The 18,655-nt window shown below is 63.5% G+C and overlaps 2 protein-coding genes across 9 annotated transcripts in view; both read left to right on the forward strand.

Moving 5' to 3' along the window:
- PEAR1 (platelet endothelial aggregation receptor 1) overlaps positions 1-5,729 on the forward strand; it is a 19,280-nt gene extending 13,551 nt beyond the window's left edge. For 4 of the 6 annotated variants that reach the window (XM_039251308.1, XM_039251307.1, XM_039251306.1 and 1 more), the window contains 12 exons: positions 669-832; positions 921-1,023; positions 1,164-1,310; positions 1,477-1,602; positions 2,966-3,094; positions 3,188-3,316; positions 3,468-3,680; positions 3,895-3,983; positions 4,097-4,232; positions 4,463-4,531; positions 4,620-4,868; positions 5,302-5,729. In XM_039251308.1, coding sequence (XP_039107239.1) covers positions 669-832; positions 921-1,023; positions 1,164-1,310; positions 1,477-1,602; positions 2,966-3,094; positions 3,188-3,316; positions 3,468-3,680; positions 3,895-3,983; positions 4,097-4,232; positions 4,463-4,531; positions 4,620-4,868; positions 5,302-5,453 — 1,706 coding nt within the window. In that variant the 3' untranslated portion in view covers positions 5,454-5,729. Of the gene's footprint in view, positions 1-668; positions 833-920; positions 1,024-1,163; positions 1,311-1,476; positions 1,603-2,965; positions 3,095-3,187; positions 3,317-3,467; positions 3,681-3,894; positions 3,984-4,096; positions 4,233-4,462; positions 4,532-4,619; positions 4,869-5,301 lie in introns of those variants that run through there. The other 2 variants (XM_039251310.1, XM_039251311.1) reach the window with 2 other exon arrangements.
- Positions 5,730-7,528: 1,799 nt separating this feature from the next.
- Positions 7,529-17,845, forward strand: LRRC71 (leucine rich repeat containing 71). 3 transcript variants are annotated; one of them, XM_039251491.1, is made up of 15 exons: positions 7,529-7,865; positions 10,904-11,053; positions 11,324-11,449; positions 11,703-11,778; positions 11,921-11,998; positions 13,608-13,676; positions 13,907-14,066; positions 14,176-14,259; positions 14,345-14,434; positions 14,911-15,060; positions 15,190-15,283; positions 15,655-15,743; positions 16,774-16,888; positions 17,285-17,406; positions 17,572-17,845. In XM_039251491.1, exons 1-15 carry the CDS (start codon positions 7,706-7,708, stop codon positions 17,689-17,691), a joined length of 1,683 nt encoding a protein of 560 aa, XP_039107422.1. In that variant the 5' UTR covers positions 7,529-7,705; the 3' UTR covers positions 17,692-17,845. The 3 variants fall into 3 exon arrangements, with proteins under 3 accessions (XP_039107422.1, XP_039107423.1, XP_039107424.1); XM_039251492.1 differs by having other exon boundaries at positions 16,777-16,888; XM_039251493.1 differs by lacking the exons at positions 17,285-17,406; positions 17,572-17,845 and having other exon boundaries at positions 16,774-17,068.
- The last annotated feature ends 810 nt before the right edge of the window (positions 17,846-18,655 follow it).

Here is an 18,655-nt window from a genome sequence, read left to right on the forward strand (position 1 = left end):
GGGGGGGGGGGGGGGGGGGGGGGGGGGGCGGCGGGCCCAGGGCAGGCGAGAGGCAGCAGGGTGAGGGTGGGGTCCCCTGGGCAGCAGCTGGACGGTGGGAAAGTAGCCAGGCTACTTCCTTCCTGGAATATCCACTTTGCTTTTCTTCAACCACAAAAATCCTGTTTGTGCTTAAAGGCCCAGGCCAGAGGGCGCCTCTTGGCGAGCCTTTCTCATCCTCCGTCATCTAAAACTGCACGATGTCAGGGCCAGGAGGGGCTTCAGGGACCTATCCGGGTGGCCTGTTGGCCACCTTTACACTGGATTCTGACACGGATGTATTTTATTTGGGCGGTCCTCTGTTACATTTAACCAGCCTCCAGGCTGCAGTCGCCACCCCTCCCTGGAGTCTGACACATGATCTGTGTAACTCGTTTAGTTACCTGGTGGGGCCTGTAAGCACTCGGGCTCGCTGCCAACCCCCCGCGTTCTGCAGAAGAGGCCCCAGAAGGGAGCGGAGCCCCGCCAGCAGCCGCTCAGCCCCTGTCCGGCTTCTACCAGTGATTATGCTTGTCTCCCATGTGGGCCGGGAGCGCCCCCAGCCCACCCCTGGCTCCCAGCCCAGAGCCTGGCCCGGCTGAGGCCCGGGGTGCTGGCTCGGGAGCCTACCTGCAGGGCCCCTCTTGCAGGTTGGCAGCCTGGTAACTGCTCTGTGCCCTGCTCGCCCGGAACCTGGGGCTTTGGCTGCAACGCCAGCTGCCAATGTGCCCACGCGGTAGCCTGCAGCCCCCAGACCGGGGCCTGTACCTGCACTCCTGGGTGGCGGGGGGCCCACTGCCAGCTTCCGTGCCCAGTAAGTGCTCAACAGCCCATCTGCCCAGGGGATGGCGGGTCACAGCCTCCCCCCTGCCCGCTGACTGGCCTGCCCCTCTCTCTCCAAGAAAGGACAGTTTGGTGAAGGCTGTGCCAGTCGCTGTGACTGTGACCACGCTGATGGCTGTGACCCTGTTCACGGACGCTGCCAGTGCCAGGCTGGCTGGACGGGTGAGCATTCTTGGTGTCCGGGCCCCTGCACACAGCGGAGTCAGGGATGCGTCCTGCAGGAAATGTGTCCCGAAGAGCCTCTATGGAAATGGGGTTGGGGGGCAGGCTGGGCTCACCCTACCTACCCTTCTCTCCCACAGGCCCCCGCTGCCACTTGCCCTGCCCTGAGGGCTTCTGGGGGGCAAACTGCAGTAACATTTGCTCCTGCAAGAACGGGGGCACGTGCATCCCTGAGAACGGCAACTGCGTGTGCACGCCCGGGTTCCGAGGCCCCTTCTGCCAGAGGCGTGAGGCTCCCTCTCCTTCCCCCACCTGCCAGCAGTAGGGCGCGGGTTCAGGCGCTGGAAGCCCCCCACGACTCCTCTCTGCTGGGAAGGAGGGAGGGAGATAGTGGGGTCAAGCCCGATGGAGGGGTCCTTCCTGCCTCCAGTCACCGCGGCCTCTCTCCCGCAGCCTGCCAGCCCGGCCGCTATGGCAAACGCTGCGTGCCCTGCAAGTGTACCAACCATTCCTCCTGCCACCCCTCCAACGGGACCTGCTACTGTCTGGCCGGCTGGACAGGCCCTGACTGCTCCCAGCGTACGTGCTGGCCCTCGTGTGTGAGCGTGTGTGTGTGTGCGTGTGCTAGGCAGGCTGAGGGCCAGAGGCTTCTGTTTCCCTGTGCTGGGCGTAGAGGCCTCTGCACCCACTTGGATTTCATAATTTCTAGGAAGAATACAAACAGATACTTGGTGGGTGTCACCGCCATGCCGAGTCCTGTTCCGGTGCTCAGGGCACAGCAGGGGGCTGATCAGGGCAACAGACGTGCACCCTTCTGCATGGGACGCCTGGGAAGGGCATTACTTGTCCAGGCAGGGGGCCGGGGGGACCCCAGGCTTGGTTCTGGACACGTGCTCCTTTCCTCCTGCACTTTTCTTTTTCTTTTTTTTTTAAAGTTTTTTATTTTTGAGGCAGAGAGAGACAGAGCATGAGCGGGGAAAAGGCAGCAAGGGAGGGAGACACAGAATCCGAAACAGGCTCCAGGCTCTGAGCTGTCAGCACAGAACCCGATGAGGGGCTTGAACCCACGAGACGTGAGATCATGACCTGAGCTGAAGTTGGACGCTTAACTGACTGAGCCCCCCAGGCACCCCTGCACTTTTCAATTTGTATTTATTTGTATGTGGCTTCTTCCCCACATAAATATATAAAGAACATCATGGAAACGGTTAGTCCCCAAAACCAAGCACAGCAAGCATTGAAATGGGAAATGAGGAGCCGTGGCCCCAAAAAAGGCTGGGTGCAGGCTCGGCGGGGGGTGAGGGGCATGATCTAGGGGAAGGGTTTCCCCTAGAGTGCGGTCATGGGTACCATTAGATTATTTGTGAGTGTCAGACACACAAAAGTTGTACCTCCGATGGTATGGACGTTTTCTTCTCTTTTACGATAAAGAGGTAAAAAAAGAACCGAGAGCTAAACAATGCAGGCAAGTTTGGAAGCCTTTGGTGGTCTGGCTCTGGCCATGCGATCCTGAAATGGATATTAGATAGCCAAGCACTGAGGCCCCCGGGTGGCTCAGTCGGTTGAACGTCTGACTTCGGCTCAGGTCATGATCTTACGGCTCATGGTTCGAGCCCTGCATCGGGCTCTGTGCTGACAGCTCAGAGCCTGGAGCCTGCTTCAGATTCTGTGTCTCCCTCTCTCTTTGACCCTCCGCTGCTCACGCTGCCTCTATCTCTCTCTCTCAGAAATAAATTAAAAAAATTTAGATAGCCGAGTGCAGGTTCCAATAGGCAGTTGGCATGTGATAAGCATGTGTGAGCCGTCCGTGCACGGCTGTGGTTCAAAAGCTTGGTGTCCCAGGGAGACCGAGGCTGAGAAGATTTCAGTGGTGCTGGGGGCTGGGGAGTCATCCAGACGGAGGTGGCCCTGCCCCGCCAGAAAGCCACCTTGTCTCCTGCAGCGTGCCCTCTAGGGCACTGGGGACCCAACTGTGCCCAGCTCTGCCAGTGCCGCCACGGGGGGAACTGCCACCCCCAGGATGGGAGCTGTCTCTGCCCCCCAGGCTGGACCGGACATCTCTGCTTGGAAGGTACCTAGAGAAGGGGAACTCCTGCCCTGCCCCCAAGGGGGACACTGCAGATCTGGGTCCCCCGCCCCCACTGCCCCCTCGCCTTTCCCCCAGGCTGTCCTCCAGGGATGTTTGGTGCCAACTGCTCCCAGTCATGCCAGTGTGGTCCCGGAGAGAGGTGCCACCCGGAGACGGGAGCCTGTGTGTGTCCCCCGGGGCACAGTGGCGCCCCCTGCAGGATTGGTGAGTTCTCCTGTCTGCCCGATGGTCCCCAGGGAACCAGGACCTGGGCCCCTCATACGCCCTGACCCCTCCCGGGGCCTGTCCTATGCTGCACCCCAGGCTCACCGGCAGAGGCAAGGCGCCATGCTGAGGGGCCGCCCCATTCCCCTAGGAAGCCAGGAGCCCTTCACCATGATGCCTACCTCTCCAGTGGCCTACAACTCGCTGGGGGCAGTGATCGGCATCGCAGTGCTGGGGTCCCTGGTGGTAGCCCTGCTCGCGCTGTTCGTTGGCTATCGCCATTGGCAAAAGGGCAAGGAGCACCAGCACCTGGCGGTGGCCTACAGCAGCGGGCGGCTGGATGGCTCTGAGTACGTCATGCCAGGTGAGCTGGCCCGGGGCGGGCACACGTGTGGGGGCTGGCGCGTGGGCTCCGGGCGCGCAGGGTGCGGGGCTCCTGTGTCCCTCCCTGGACCTGGAAGAGGCGAAGCGGGGAGCTGGAGGGGAGAAGAGAGGTCGGATCTGCTGGGACAGAACCACGGTCCTGGGCCCGGGCCTCTTTCTGACCGGCCGGGTCACCGCGTGCCTTGTCTGCGCAGATGTCCCTCCCAGCTACAGTCACTACTACTCCAACCCCAGCTACCACACCCTGTCGCAGTGCTCGCCGAAGCCACCGCCCCCCAACAAGGTCAGTGCTGGGGGAGGGGGTGCACCGCCGTGGGGGTGCCGTGACACAGACCCAGTCCCCCGCAGAGCTCCGTCCTCTGTGTTCCTCTCCTTTTTCCACCCCTCCCCCATCAGGTTCCAGGCAGTCAGCTCTTTGCCAGCCTCCAGGTCCCCGAGCGGCCGGTGGGAGCGCACGGGCAGGAGAACCACAGCACCCTGCCTGCTGACTGGAAGCGACGCAGGGAGCCCCCTGCAGGGCCTCCGGACAGGGGTAGGGGCCCCGGGGGTAGGGGCCCAGAGGCCAGGAGCCCCCTGCAGGGCAACCTCTGGACGGGGTAGGGGGCCTGAGGCCAGGGCCTCTGGGGAGGGGGGCTTGTGCAGCCCAGCACCTGCTCCCTCGGAGCCTGTGTCCGCAGAAGGGTCCTGGGCCCCGGCTGGGGCAGGTAGGAGCCTGGGGAGGAGAGCAGGGGCTGCTCATTGCCTCCCTCTCCCCCTGCGCAGGCAGCGGCCGCCTGAGCTACAGCCGCAGCTATCGGAGCAGTGATGGCCCCGGCCCGTTCTCTAGTAAAGGTGCTGGCGCAGGGGTGAGGGAGGAGGCCGGGCCGGGCTTTGGGAGCCAGGGCCGCCACAGAGCCTGACTCCCTTCCCCTCTCTTTAGGGCCCATCTCCGAAGAGGGGCTGGGGGCCAGTGTGGCTTCCCTGAGCAGCGAAAACCCCTACGCCACCATCCGGGACCTGCCGGGCCTCCTGGGGGGCCTGCGGGAGAGCAGCTATGTGGAGATGAAAGGCCCCCCGTCAGGGTCCCCCCCCAGGCAGCCCCCTCCGCTCCGGGACAGCCAGAGGTGGCGACACCCCCAGCCACAGAGAGACAGTGGCACCTATGAACAGCCCAGCCCTCTGATCTATGGTGAGTCCCCTTCTCCGCTGGGGCAGGGGCCACAGGGAACGAGGACAAGGGAGGGAGAAAGAAGGGTCGGGGGGAGAGAGCACAGAGCGGGCGCGGTGCGGCATCAAGAGCGGGGACTTTGGGCATGCCGTCTGGGAAGTCACATTGCCGCTGAGAGCCCGTGAGTGGTGGCCTGCCTCACAGGGCTGAGGGTTTGGTCCGACAGCACCTGACTTGTGGCCTTGTGGCCCAGAAAAGAGGGGAACAAGGTTGGTGACAAAGTGTCCTCATATCCTGTGAGGTGGGCAGGTCAAGTTGGCCTCCCCCAATGGCGGCTGAAGAGCTACACAAACTGGCACCATCCATCTGTCTGTGGGCAGGAGAGGCTGCAGAGGGAGGAGAGGGGTGAGGAGGGAGGAGCCAGCTCCCCCTCCCGTGCCTTCTCTGTCCGCAGATGGAGATTCTGTGGCCTCCCAGCCCCCACTGCCACCGGGCCTGCCCCCTGGCCACTACGACTCCCCGAAGAACAGCCACATCCCTGGACACTATGACTTGCCTCCAGTCCGGCACCCCCCGTCACCCCCAGTTCGGCGCCAGGACCGCTGAAGGGTCAGGGTCGTGTGCAGAAGCCAGCGTCCTTCACTGCCCGGGGCTGGGGGCAGAGCCTGCTGTACAGCCAGCGGCGCGGAGAGGACCGGTCGGCCGTGAACCTGAACACGTCTAACAAGGAGGTGAATGTCCGGGAGACCCGGGCCTGGCTCCCAGGGTCCATCATGGGAGACTCTGGTCAGCGGGAGGCCTGCCTTCCCTTTTGTACGTTTTCCAACCTGCTGCTCCCCAAGGCCCCGGGGCCTTTGTACATAAACTGGTGGGTTGAATGTTGCTAGAAAACTCTGATTTCAGATTAATGTCAAAAATGTGTATTGGAGGGGCGCCCGGGTGGCTTAGTCGGTTAAGTGTCCGACTTTCACTTAGGTCATGATCTCGTGGTTCGTGGGTTCCAGCCCCGCGTCGGGCTCTGTGCTGACTGCCAGCTCGGAGCCTGGAGCCTCTTTCAGTCTGTGACTCCCTCTCTCTCTGACCCTCCCCTGCTCACGCTGTCTCTCTCTCTCTCTGTCCTAGAAATAAAGAAAACATTAAAAAAATTTTAAAAAATATGTATATTGGATTCCTTTTCTGTGCTCTTCCAGGCTGTGTGTGTGTGTGTGTGTGTGTGCACGCGCGCACGTGCGGGCGCTGCACACACCCATCTGGGGCACGCACTCTGTAGTCGAAAGGCAGCCCAGACCCAGTGACCTTTAGCCACAGCCTAACTGGCCTCCTTGCCTTCACCGGGCAGTTGTTCCAACCAGCTGCTCAGAAGAGACGGCGGTGAGGTTACGTGTGTGGGTGTCCTGGGCGCCCCGTGGCTCTTGGGCCAGAGTCAGAACTGTCACAGGCCTTAGGGACTCTGCTGGCCTGGCCTGTCTCTCCAGCCTCACCTTGAACTGTGTTCACTGTCACTCCGTTCCAGTCACCCTGGGCTCTAGGTCTACCCAGTAGCCACACTTCTTCCTACCACGGGGACTTTGCACGTCCGGTGCTCTTCTCTTCCCCTCACCTGTTAGCTGCCACTTGACCCTCACCTCCGGTCCTCGGGGAAGCGCCTCGCTTACTTCGTCTCTTGCGTGGTGCTGATCACAGCTGTGTTCACCGGCTGCCTGCCAAAGGCCCCAGAGTACCTGCTCTCCCTGTACTGTGTTGTTTGTGTGATCATCTGATTAATTTCTGCCTCCCCTACCGGAGTGTAAGCTCCCTGAAGGCAGGGATCATGTAGTATGCTCAACATCAGTTCTCCTTGGCATACAGTAGGCACTCAATAAATGTTCCCCAAAGGCTGAGTGAGCTGAAAGCACCCGTGGTAAGCGCCAGTAAGGAGGCAGCCTTGCGCCGCACTCTGGGCTGAGGGCCGCACAAGGCAGGGGCTTCCGGGAAGAGTGGCACAGGGCCGGGCGCCGAGGCGGGGAGGTGCTGGGAGTGCGAGTGGGGCAGAGCTGAGGGTGGTGGCGGAAAGCGGCCGGGAGAGGGGAGGCCCACGAGGGGTCGGGGGGGCTAGACGACCCGAGCACTTCGAACCCAAGATTTCTGAGAAGCGAGATCTGCCTCGTGACCTCATTGGCGGATCCACTGGCTGCCCACACCTCCCGGAGGCTAACTACACGGCAGTCGGGAATCCCAGCACCACGCCTTTTCCATCAGGAGCCCTCTCCTTACAGATAGGGGGGCGCACCCCGGAGGGTGGGTCTGCCCCCCGCACCCCGGCCCTCCCTTGCTAGATTCCTCGCACCGCCGCGATCCCTTGCTCTCTCCAGGGACGCAGCTTCCCGGGTGGCTGGTTAGCTCCGGGCCCCGCCCCGCCCCCGCCCCGCCCCCGCCCCGCCCCCGCCCCAGGCCCCACCCATAATGGCCCCGGCCTCGCCCGGACCCCCGGCCAGGCCGGGCGGTGTCTCGCTCCCTGGCTCCGCCCCCGAGCCCTCCCGCCCGCGGCTGTGACCGTTCCTCCCGCCGGTCCCGCCCCTCCCTCGAGCAAGCTCCTTGGCTCCGCCCCGAGGCTCGCCCCGCCCCGCCCCGCCCGCCCGCGTGCAAACCCCTTGGCCCCGCCCCAGGCTCCCCCGCCTGCGGCTGTAACCGCTGCTCCCGCCCGCCGCGTGCGTTGTCGTGGAGAGGGACGCGGAGGCTACGGTGCGGGCGCGGCGGGGCAGTGGCAGCGGAATAGAGACCCCCGGTTCGGTCCCACGCCCCCAGGGCGAGCCCCACAGAACCCTGTCTCGCCTCTGCGCCGCGTGGGTGGTCCCAGGGCCGCTGCCGACGGCGCCGGCATGTCGGGCGAGTCAAGTACGCCCGGCGCCTCCCCCAGGGCCCCGCGTCCCGGGACCCTGAAGTCGTCCGGCACAGTGACCAAGAAGGGGGATCGCGGGGCCAAGGAGAAGCCGGCCCCCGTCGTGCCGCCGGTGGGCGAGGAGGAGTCCAAGAACCCCGGTAGGCGGGCGGGAGGGCACGTGCGCGGCGCCGCGCCGGCCTGGAGCTCCGGTGACTGCGTTCAGCAGGCGCGTGTAACCAGCTCCTGGCGCGCCGCAGGGCTGTGCTGCGTGGTGACCCTTATTAGGTGTGTGGCCCCGGCACCTTTTCTTCTCTGTAGTACGGACGTGTGAGGAACGAGGGAGCTGGCGGCGGGAAGGTGTTTTGTAAACTGCAAATTCCTCTGTTGATCCCACAAGCATGCATTGTGCACCCCGTGCCCAGCCTCTGCTCCATCCTGGCACACAGATCACGGTACTTGCAGCCCAGCTCTTGAAAGTCAGCTTGGCACAGCTCTGAATGGAACTGATCCTAGAGAACCCACCCTGTGGTTCGGGATGCCGACAAATACCCTGAGGTGTGATGAGATGCATGAGGAGGCGCCCCGGGGGGCCCCAGGTGTGGGCAGGGAGCCTGCCAGGAGGTTACTTTGAGTTGACCTGTACAAGAGTGTGGCTCTGTGTGTTGCATGTAACAGAACCTTGAGCCACAAAGGGGAATTTATTGGAAGGCTTTTTTTTTTTTTTTTTTTTTTAAGTAGCCTCCATACCCAATGTGGGGCTCAAACTCATGAGCCCGACCGAGATCAAAAGATGCCCTACCGACTGAGCGATCCGGCACACCTGTCGGAAGGCTTTTTGATTCAAATCTATCCACTTTGAGAGAGACAGGGGCTTGCTGTCCCTGGACTTGGGAAAACCACTTGGGAGGCGGCTCTGATTGTCGACCTCGGTCAGGTGGATCTCCTGGTCAGGGTGGCTGGGGGTGAGGGAGCTGGGAGCGCTGGAGAAAAAGCATTTTCCAGGAGAGACCAGACGATGTAGAACGTTTTACAGGGATGAACCCAGTCGCACCCCCCCCCCCAAGCCCCCGCTCTGCATGACCAGTGGGAGAGCAGGGAGGCAGGGAGGTGAATCACAAGGCATGTGGCCAGTCCATACGGGGGACAGTGGTAGTTGGAATAGAGCAGTGAGGGAGAGTGAGTTAGGCTTCTTGGAAAGAGTTCCCAAGTAGAAGCAGAACTGGTGGAGTCTTGGCTGGGGTGGGAAGTGAAGGAAGAATGATTCCCAGGTCTCTGGGCTGGGCAGTCGGTGGGTTGAGGTGCCATCCACGCGGACAGGGAAGACCCCCAAGGGGTGATGTCAGCTGGGCAGCTTGACACATGGGTCTGAAGCACTCACGAGAGAGCACCGTGATGTCCGTGATGTCCGGGTGTATTTAAGGCCTGGGGAAGAAAGAGATTCTTCCGGGGCAGCAGGGAGCATATGCAGAGAAGAGTGGAGCTCCCGGAGATATTAGGGGAGGAGCAGCTGGCAGAGAAGTGAGATCAGCCTGGGCCGACAGGTGGGAGAGAATGGGGGTGACAACTGCCCAGGGATGCTGGGTGGGGCAACGCCGTGTGCGGTGGCGGGCAGATGCGGGGCTCGGGACTCCAGTGGGGTAGAGAGAGAGTGATGGCGGCCGTAGGAAGGGTTAGAGATTCAGAGGAAACCTCATCTGCTGGCTTCTGTTTCTCAAGAAGTGCAAGGCAAGGTCAGCAGAGAGTGTGAGGAAGGAGTGCGGGAGGGAGCGGAGCAGAGCAAGCCCCCCGCCCCCTTTAGAGCTGCTCTTGGCCACCAGGTAAAGGCTGCCTGAAGCGCAGGCGCGGAGCGTTGCCACGAGCCCACGAAGTTCCTCCAGATTCCGCAGGCAGTGGCTCTGGAGCAGAGGCTCTCAAACCGCTGGCCTTGGCATCACCGGTTTGCAGTTAGTTTGTTAGAAATGCAAATTCACAGACTCCACCTGGCCCTTGGAATCAGGGTCTTTGGGGAGGGGACCCAGGTTGTTCAGGTTTGAGACTCTCTGTTGTAGAGAAGGGTGGTGTGGAAGCGAGGAAGGGGTGAAGGGCTCCTCCAGCAGGGGGAACAGGTGTTATGCAGGAGGTGGCTGTGCAAGGGGGTTCCCCGGGGCCCTGAGCCTCCTCTCAACCACCTTGTCCCTGGAACTAATGTGTCCTGTGGATCTGTTCCCCCGATGGCGCATGAGGAACGTGCCTCTCCCTAGAACCTCACACTTCTCTGTCTCGTCCCCACTTGTGCTGAGCACCTGCGCTGTCAGACGTCCAGGCCTCTGGGCAGGCTCCCTGCGGTCAGCTGTGCAAGTTCCACTCGGGCTCAGTACTGGCCGGCGGCCGGCAGTGGTGCTTGGGGGCTCCGGCTCCGGGCTGCCCAGCACGTAGAAGAGCAGGCTGGCACCGGCCCAACCCTTCTGCCTCCAGATTCTCTCCTGCACCAGGGACAGCCCTTCCCATCTCCAGGAACCACTTCTTCCTGGGATGCCCTTGGGGATGTGGGAAAGAGCTGGGGTCCCTGGGGACTCAGACACTCAGGTTTGCATAGCCCTCACGACGGGATGTGGGGGGCGTCGGTCTGAATTAATGTTACTCTTGAATGAATTGATATTTCCAAAGCACTTGGAACAGTGTGGGACCGGAGCAAGTGCTATAAACGTGTGCGTAAATAAAAGCCCGAGGCCGAGGCTCTGCTGGAGCACGGTGTGTGTGGGGGCGGGGGTGAGAGGTGCTCCTGGCTTCCTTCCTTTGCTCACATCGGTCGGGCCTGGACGATCCTGGGCCGTCGCAGCAAACAAGGGGCATGAGAGGAGGCCAGGCTGGGGACACCTTGGGAGGTGGAGGCCCCTCCCTCCGGGGGCGGGTAGCGCAGCGGAAGCGGCCTTGACCCGTGGGTGGAGGCCCCCAACGCGGTGAGGAGGGACCCGGCAGCCCCCTTTCTCCGGGATCTGGATTTCCCGCTGTTGGCTCTCAAGTGTCCCCAGCGTGAGTCTTTACCACGCATCTTAGTTTTAAAAATGGCTGTAAGGACGTCGTTCCGGGCGGGGGGTGCCCAGACGCCGCGAGGCCCGAAGTCCCGGGCGGGCGGCTGAGCCTGGGGACGCGTCGCGGGGCGCCCGCTGCTCTCTGCTGCCCCCCGGCGGCGGCAGTGAGCCCTGCCGCCCCGCAGAGGAATACCAGTGCACCGGGGTCCTCGAGACGGATTTCGCCGAGCTCTGCACGCGCTCGGGCTACACGGACTTCCCCAAAGTTGTCCCCCGGCCTCGCCCGCACCCGACCTTCGTCCCCTCAGCCTCGATGTCGGAAAAGACCGCCCAGGGTGAGTGCCAGGGGAGCTCCTGGGGGGCCTGCCGAGACGGCCTCCTTTCGCCGGGCGGGCCGAAGGGCGGGGGCGCAGAGCAGGGGTGGGGCGCCGAGGGGAGGCTACCAAGGAGCAGGTGTGGAGGTGGGCGGGTCTCTCGCCTTCCTCCCCAAACCCTTGGCGAACCCGGCCCGACCACACCTGGGGGGTACTGCCCTCCGGCCGCCCCCGGGCCGGCGCTTCTGTTTCCTCCCGCCTCACCCCGCTCCTCGCACCCCTGCCTTGCAGACGATCAGCGCCTGTCGGCGTCTTGCAGCCTCAACAGCCTGGAGAGCAAATACGTGTTTTTCCGGCCCACGATCCAGGTGGAGCTGGAGCCCGAGGAGAAGTGGGTGAAGGAAATCTACATCCGCGGTGAGCCCCACCCGTCCTGAGTCCCCCCACCCCCCAGTCCCGTTCGCCCGCCCCGTGGTGCACCCCCGCCCGGCCTGAGTCCCCCAATACCCCCTCAGTCCTGTTCCCCCGCCCCGCGGTGCCCCCCGCCCACCCCGAGTCCCCCCCACCCCCCCACCCCCCTAGTTCCGTTCCCGCGCCCCGCGGTGCCCGCCCCCCCCCAGTCCCGTTCCCCCGCCCCGCCTGAGGCGCCTCCCTCCTCTTGCTGCCACAGGTTGGAGGGTGGAGGAGCGGATCTTGGGCATCTTCTCTAAATGTCTGCCCCCCCTCAGCCAGCTGCAGGCCATCAAGTGAGGGCCCGCGGGTGGGCCGGCTTGGGGGGAAAGAACCCAGGCCGGTGGGAGGCTGCGGCACCCGAGGGAGGGTGTGGCTGGAGGGGATGTGCGGGAAGGGGTGAGGCTCCAGCTGGGTTTCCGCACCTCCCAAGTCCAGCTTGTGGAAGGTGGGGCTGACGGATAAGACCCTGAGCACCTTCATCGCCCTGCTGCCTCTCTGCGCATCCACGCTCAGGTCAGAGAGCCCAGGGCAAGTGGGGAGGGCCCAGGGTGGACCCGGGCTGGCTCTTGTCCAGGATCAGGGAGGGAGGGAGAAGGGTTAGGACACAGCCTGCACTGTGGCGGTTCCTGGGGCAGGGAATGGGGGCAGAGAAGGAGTGCCACCCCATTTCCTGGGGGCAGGCCGGGGAGACAGGATGGCTGCCTGGAGGAGGTGGTGCTGAGCTGAGCTGTGGAGGAGGAAGAGGAGGGGGCAGAAGCCAGGTGGGAGGCGGTGTGGCTGCAGGTGTGGTCCAGGAGCTGATTTGGCTCCTCCTTCTCGAGGCTTCTCCAGCACCCTGGGTTTATCCTGCTTCACAGAAAACCCCCTCAGCGTTGCGCTGGCTTGGAGGGGGGGGGGGGTTGGATACGGACATTCCCGAAGGGCGGGGCTGTGTCTTCCTCAGCCCAGGAAACAGAATTTGTTTCCATCATGAGAACTAGAAACCAAGTAGGCAGGAGAAACTAAACTATGGAATTCATTTTAAGATACAAAAGTAAGTCAGATCCACATGGGCAAATAATTTAAAATGAATGTAATGAAGTTCAGGTGGAAGATGAACCAACCTGAAAGGTAATGAATCTCCCGTCATAATAACCGTGGGACAAAACTTTGAAGTAGAGAAATTTCTAGCCGTTAGTTCCATGTGTGTTGTGACTTGGCAAAGCTCCTGGGTTCTCCCAGCAAAGCCATGCTAGGCGGGGGTGTGGGGTGGGGGGGTGTATCAGTTACCACGACCTGTGACCTGCGGAACATGCTACCTTTCAGCAGGTGACTTACAGCAACCAGCGTTTATTGGTTTCCAGTTCCTGTGAGATAGACCTGGTGCCCGTGCGGGCGAGCGGGGTGCCCCCAGCCCCGGGGTGGGGGGGGAGTGTGTGTGTCTGGTGGCCCGCAGGAAGCTGGCGGCTGGGGCTGCAGGTCTAGATGTCCCCACTGCAGGCAGGGACCCCAGCGAGCTCCCAGACGCAAGGCCACAGTCCCCTCGTGACATAGAAGTGACATCTCATTCCTTGTGCCATATTCCATTCAGTAGGAAGGGAGTCACTGGGTCCAGCCACCTTGGGGGCGGGGCGGGACTACACCAGGCGTGGCTGTCAGGGGGATCCCGAAATCCTCTCACAGGCCACCTCACCACCCGGTCACTAGCGCTGGCGAGGGCCCCCATTCACATGGTACACTTGTGGATTTTTATTTAAAAACAAAATAGTATTTATTTTGAGAGAGAGAGTGAGCACATGCGCATGGACAAGTGGGGGAGGGGCAGAGAGAAGGAGAGACCGAATCCCAGGGAGGCTCCACACCATCAGCGCAGAGCCTGATGCAGGGCCCCGGCTCCCCAACTGAGAGATCAAGACCTGAGCCGAGGTGAGAGGGAGGGTCTGTCGCCGCCCAGGCGCCCCCACACTTGTGGACTCCCAGTCTGCAGAACGGTCCCACATACTCGCCTACCCGGGAGACCTTCCTTGGGGTTTCCAGGCTGTCCCCCAGAGACCCACAGGTCTGACCCCTCCCTCCTCTGGCCTCGGCGGTGCCTCCAGGTTCTCAGACCTTACCCCCCCTCACCCCCCCACCCCGTCCTCAGGAGGGTGTCTCTGGAGGGCAACCCGCTGCCGGAACAGTCCTATCACAAGCTCATGGCCGTGGACAGCATGTGAGACTGCTTTGATCCCCACCCCCTTTCCCCGCTGTTCCCGGTCCGGGGCAGCCCTGGAGCCCTGGTCCGCCCTGCCCTGCCCTCTAGCGACCCCACCGAAGCCTTCAACTCCTGCCCCTCTGCCCTCGGGCGTTGCCCCTCCTTACCCTGTGCGCTGTGCTGTGAGTTCTCGCGGAGGCGCCCCCCCCCCACAGTGGGCCCGCTCTCCCCTCCCCCTCGGAGCGCAGGATCACGCACTTGTCTCTGCGCAACAACAACATCGACGACCACGGGGCGCAGCTGCTGGGCCGCGCTCTATCCACGCTGCACAGCTGCAACCGGACCCTGGTTTCGCTCAACCTGGGCTTCAACCACATTGGGGACGCGGGTGCTGGCTACATCGCAGACGTGCGTGCTGGGCAGGGACAGCGGGCCGGGACCCAGGGAGTGGGGGGCCGGGAGCGGGGACGGGAGGCGGCACGGCTGGCCACCGGCTCACGCGCGCCCCCGGCCCCAGGGCCTCCGGCTGAACCGCGCCCTGCTCTGGCTGTCGCTGGCGCACAACCGCATCCAGGACCAGGGCGCCCTGAAGCTGGCCGAGGTGGGGGCGGCGGCGGCGGCGGCGGCGGCGGCGCAGGGTGCCGGGTCCTCCAGGCTGGGGTCTGACCGCGGGCGGCTCGCCCCAGGTCCTGCGTCCCTTCGAGCTGACGCACACAGAGGTGGTGGAGCGCCGCCGCCTCCTGCTGGAGAAAGGGACGCAGGAGCGCTCGCGATCGGTGAGTCCCCAGCGCGCCCCCCACCCCCCAAGCCGCCTCTCCCTGGGCGCCCCGGGCTCCCTGCGGAGCGTCTCCTGTGGGGCGAGAGAAAGGACTAGTTACAGCCCCGAGCAGCCGGCCACGGCCCGGGACCTGGGGCGCGTTCCCTAACCGCGGCCTGCGTGCTCTGGAGGACTGTCGCGGGGTCGTACCGGACAGTGCGGCGGTGTGCGTGGAGCAGGGCCGACGCTTAGTTCATCGAAAGGCTCCCACTGTTTTCTCTCCCAACACGAGAATCCGAGCCCCCAGCCCAGTCCGCCCCAGGTCCCTTCCCATTTCCTCCCATAGCACCCCCCACCCCAGGATTCCCAAATGCGGTTCCGGCTTTTAGGCGGGGAGATGGGGTGGGGACAGCCAGGCACAGCCGTTTCCCCTCACCCCTCCTTGAGGAAGGGGTGCAGCTGCTTCTCCCCTCACCCTCCCCGTTGTGAGCACAGCCTTCCTCCTCCCGACACGGGGAGTCCAAAGCTGACCGGGAGAGGAATCCGCTGATAGGGGTCAGCAGTGCTGCACTGACGGAAAAGCCCGACAAGACTCAGACTTCGAAGACCCTGAAAGGCCTGAGCAAGAAGAAGGAGAAGTCCGGGGTAGGTGTCCTGCGTGTGCAGAGGGACGGGGCTGGAGGGCGGAGGCCCGGAAGGTCCTGCCTGGGCCCTTCCCAGACCCGCTCCACCCAGGGAGGCGTAACTTCATCTTTGTCCTCACCGGCTGCCCAGGAATCGGTGAGGAAGGAGGAGAAGTCAGGGTCAGGGCAGTCACCTACACAAGGAACCCCCAAGAAAGAAGACCCTGCAAAGTCAGGCAAGGGGAGTAAGTGCTGGTGCCCATCTGCACACCCCTCCGTGCAGGGGACGGGCGGGGGGGGGGGGCGCGGCTTAGGGAGGCCCATCCTCCGCCTCCACCTTCTGGTGAGGTCAGTCTCTGGGCCTCCTTTCCTTCTCTTGCTGAGATGGTTCCAAAAGCCCACGGGGTCCCCGTCCTGACCCGCTGCACTCCCCACGTTGTTCACCACGACGGGACCCCACGGCACTGCTCTGAGACAAGTACCCGCACTCCTGGCCGGGGAGGCTGCTCCCAATTCCTGATTTGAGGAGTCCCTCCTCACCCGGCCTGCTCTCTCCGGGGCCCCTGGGTGGTCTCCAGAGTGGGCGCTGTGCATTCTGGCTCCTCTCCCCCTGCAGAGGTCACCATCCCAGAGCAGAAACCAAGCAAGGGGAAAGGGCCCAAGACTGGGAACAAAGAGAAGCGCAGCCTCCTGCTGGAGTCCGAGGTAGGGGAGAGGAGGTGGGCGTGTGGGGGGGGTGGCAGCCCGCCCCCTGGTCTCTGTTGTCTCTCTCTGCCGCCCTGTCCCCAACCAGGCTCTGGGGGTTGGAGCTCAGTGCTCCCCCGGCTGGAGGAGGCCCCTCTCCCTTCCCCTGTGGCCGCCCCGCCCCTTCCCGCCAGCCCTGGGCTCCCAGGAAGGCAGGGCTGTCTAGGGTCGTGGTGCCGCCCCACCCTGTGCTCGGCTCCTTGAGACCCTTTTTCTTGTGCTGCTGGGGCCTCCCTTTTCTCCTTCAACTTGGGAAGGTTTTCACCTTACTTTGGAACCTTCTGGGCTGCTGACTCCAGTGCACCCACCAGCCCCAGCCCTCCAGCTGCCTGAGGGTCTGTCTCTGTCCCGCCTTCTGTCTCCATCATCAGACCTCTGCCCTAGGCAGGGAGGGGCCTCTCCTCTTTCGGGAGTTTTCTCTGGCACAAGATTCTACCACTGAGGAAGGCCAGGTGGAAGGGGGCTGGGCTGCCTTTAAACATTCTTTTGTTTTATTAAGTAACCTCTGTGCCCAACGTGCAGCTCAAACTCAGGACCCTGAGCTCAAGAGTCAAAGACAGGCTTCTCCAACTGGGCCCCCCGGGGCGGTGGGGTAGGGACCCCTTTCTTCCCAGTTTGCCTCTGCCCGAGGCCTGGGGGGTTGTCTTCTCTCTCCAGCGCCGGGGCTGGGCCCTCCTTGCACTGGCCGCTTGGTTAGGAAAGCCCCAGCGCTTCCTGCCTTGGCTCTAGCCATTTTCTTGGCCTGGAACACCTTTCTCCTCCACTTTGCTGGGTAACGATCACATGCCCTGCACGCTTCAGCACAGGGGCCGCCGGCTCCGGAGAGGGGCCTGGGGAGCCGCCTCGCCCAGCTTCCCTTCGCAGGGCTTGCCCATCCCTTCCCCACTGCCCCTTCTGGTTGCTTCTGGGGTTGGGGCAGTCAGGACAAAGCCTGGGCCGCAGCTGGTCTCCAGAGCCGGCGGCCGGTGGCAGCTCCCTCCCTCCGCTTTAGCAGGTGGTTGCTGAAGCTACGGAGATGGTCAACCCTCTCCTGGAGCCCGCGGAGCACCGAGACGGGAAGGTGTTTCTGCCTGGGAACAAGGTCCTTTTGCACCTCAACCTCCTCCGTATGTCTGCTGAGCACCCCCGTCCTTCTGCCGTGAGGCCTCCTGGGCCCTGTGCTGCCCTGGGGGTGCCCCCCAGCCCGGACTCCGGGGTGCAGAACACAGTTCTCCGTGGTTGGGCATCATGAGGGCAGAGCCCCTCCTGCACAGGGTTTGGGGTGGGAGGTCGGGCCCTGGGCCTGGCAGGTGGGCTGCAGGCAGGGAACCGGGTGGGAGAATGGAGGCGGGGAGGGGGAGGAGGAGGAGAGTGGGGGAAGAGGTGGAGGGGAGAGGTTAGGGTGGGAGAATGGAGGCGGGGAGGGAGCAGGAAGGGGAGTGAGGGGTAGGGGCTGGGGAGGGCGGGGCCGGGAGGCTGGTGGGGGGGTGTCACAGGTGCAGTGGGGCCACCGCCTCTACCAGGAAACCGCATCACAGAGGTGGGGCTGGAGGGCTTCCTGGCCTCCGTGCAGCACCAGGCCCAGTTCTCCAAGTCCAAGAGCCCATCCAAGGGCCCGGTGGGGCTGCTGTGGCTGTCCCTGGCGGTGAGTCCCCTGGTTCCAAGCAGATCTGGGGGCTCCTTGATGCTGTTTACCACGAGCACCTCAGTCTGTGTCCTCCAGCCCCCAACCCGCCTGCGGAGGCCTGCTCCCCCCAGAGGACTGACCTGCATCCCTTCTGTCCACTGTCCCCTTCCTTTTACTCTTTAGAAAAACTGCTTCTCCCCACAATGTCCTGCGTATGCCATGATCCAGGAGCTGATGCTGCCGAGGGACCCCATCAGTAAGGCCAAGCCGAGAGAGGAGGAGACGGTGGCTTCCTCCACCTAGCCCCTCCCCCTTCCTCCTGGAGCCGCTGGGCAGCAGCAGCACCTCTGGTCCCTGCGAGGTGGGCTGGCCTCCCTGGGGGAGACCTCGGGTCACTAACAAGCTCTGTTGCTGTATGTTTCCCCTTGAGATTGTCTGAAAACTGTTCCAGAACTACTGGGAACGTTTGGCCTGAGTCTGTTCATGTCACGCAGCCAGAAATGGCTGAAGGGCTTTCCGGTTCTGCCAGGGGTGACCTTGGCCCCTCTGTGTGGGCGGGCCAGGGCTCTCCAGCTTGTTCTGCGCTCCCCGCAGGGCACCAGGGTCTGCATGCAGCCTTTGGTCTCAGGGGCGGGGGGGGGGGGGCAGGCTCCAGGCACCACCCCTGCTGGATCCACAGGAGACCAGGACTCCCCTACGAATATAAGGGCAGGGTCTCTCCATATCTACATAGCCAAGGTCAAGCCCTTGACACAAACACTAATGCCATGGTTTGCAGGTGTGGGAGGGGTGAAACCAGGGCTGCCCATGTGGCAGGGAAGGGGGGTGAAGAGGAGCCTGAGAGGTGGGGGAGCCCCTGTATCTCCACCCTTCAGTGCTGCCTCATCTGATAACCTATACGAAGGACTGGGAAGGCCTCTGAGCTGACGCCCACTCTCCAGGGAGCTTCTGGAGAAGCGCCCCGCCCTCCCTTGCAGATTTCACCTGGCCCCGTCCCCACCTCTCAGCTGACAGCGGCCCTCTCTGCCCCAAACTCTGGCCCGGGGCTCTCACAGGCCTCCCCGTGCCTGCCTCCGTCAGCTGGCTGCCGAGCCCCTTATGGGGACATGGGAGCAGCTCCTGGGGTGGTGCTCCCGAGGACCTGGTCAGCCTCTCCCGTCATCCCTGCCCGAGTGCCCCACAGTGCCCGGGCATTGGGAAGGCATGCCAGTGCCCGCTGCGCCATAAGCCCAAGGTCAGTGCGGAGCGAGTGTCGGGGCTGGGAGAT

Source organism: Hyaena hyaena, unplaced genomic scaffold (genome assembly GCF_003009895.1).
Source record: "Hyaena hyaena isolate Hyena2069 unplaced genomic scaffold, ASM300989v1 scaffold_385, whole genome shotgun sequence".
NCBI classification, from domain to species: domain Eukaryota; kingdom Metazoa; phylum Chordata; class Mammalia; order Carnivora; family Hyaenidae; genus Hyaena; species Hyaena hyaena.

Excerpts from the sequence above, each read along its gene's own strand:
- LRRC71 (XM_039251491.1), top strand. The coding sequence starts at position 7,706 with ATGTCGGGCGAGTCAAGTACGCCCGGCGCCTCCCCCAGGGCCCCGCGT. Across the intron at positions 11,999-13,607 it reads CTCTGCGCATCCACGCTCAG|GAGGGTGTCTCTGGAGGGCA; the intron begins GTCAGAGAGCCC and ends CCCCGTCCTCAG. Across the intron at positions 17,407-17,571 it reads TGCTGTGGCTGTCCCTGGCG|AAAAACTGCTTCTCCCCACA; the intron begins GTGAGTCCCCTG and ends TTTACTCTTTAG.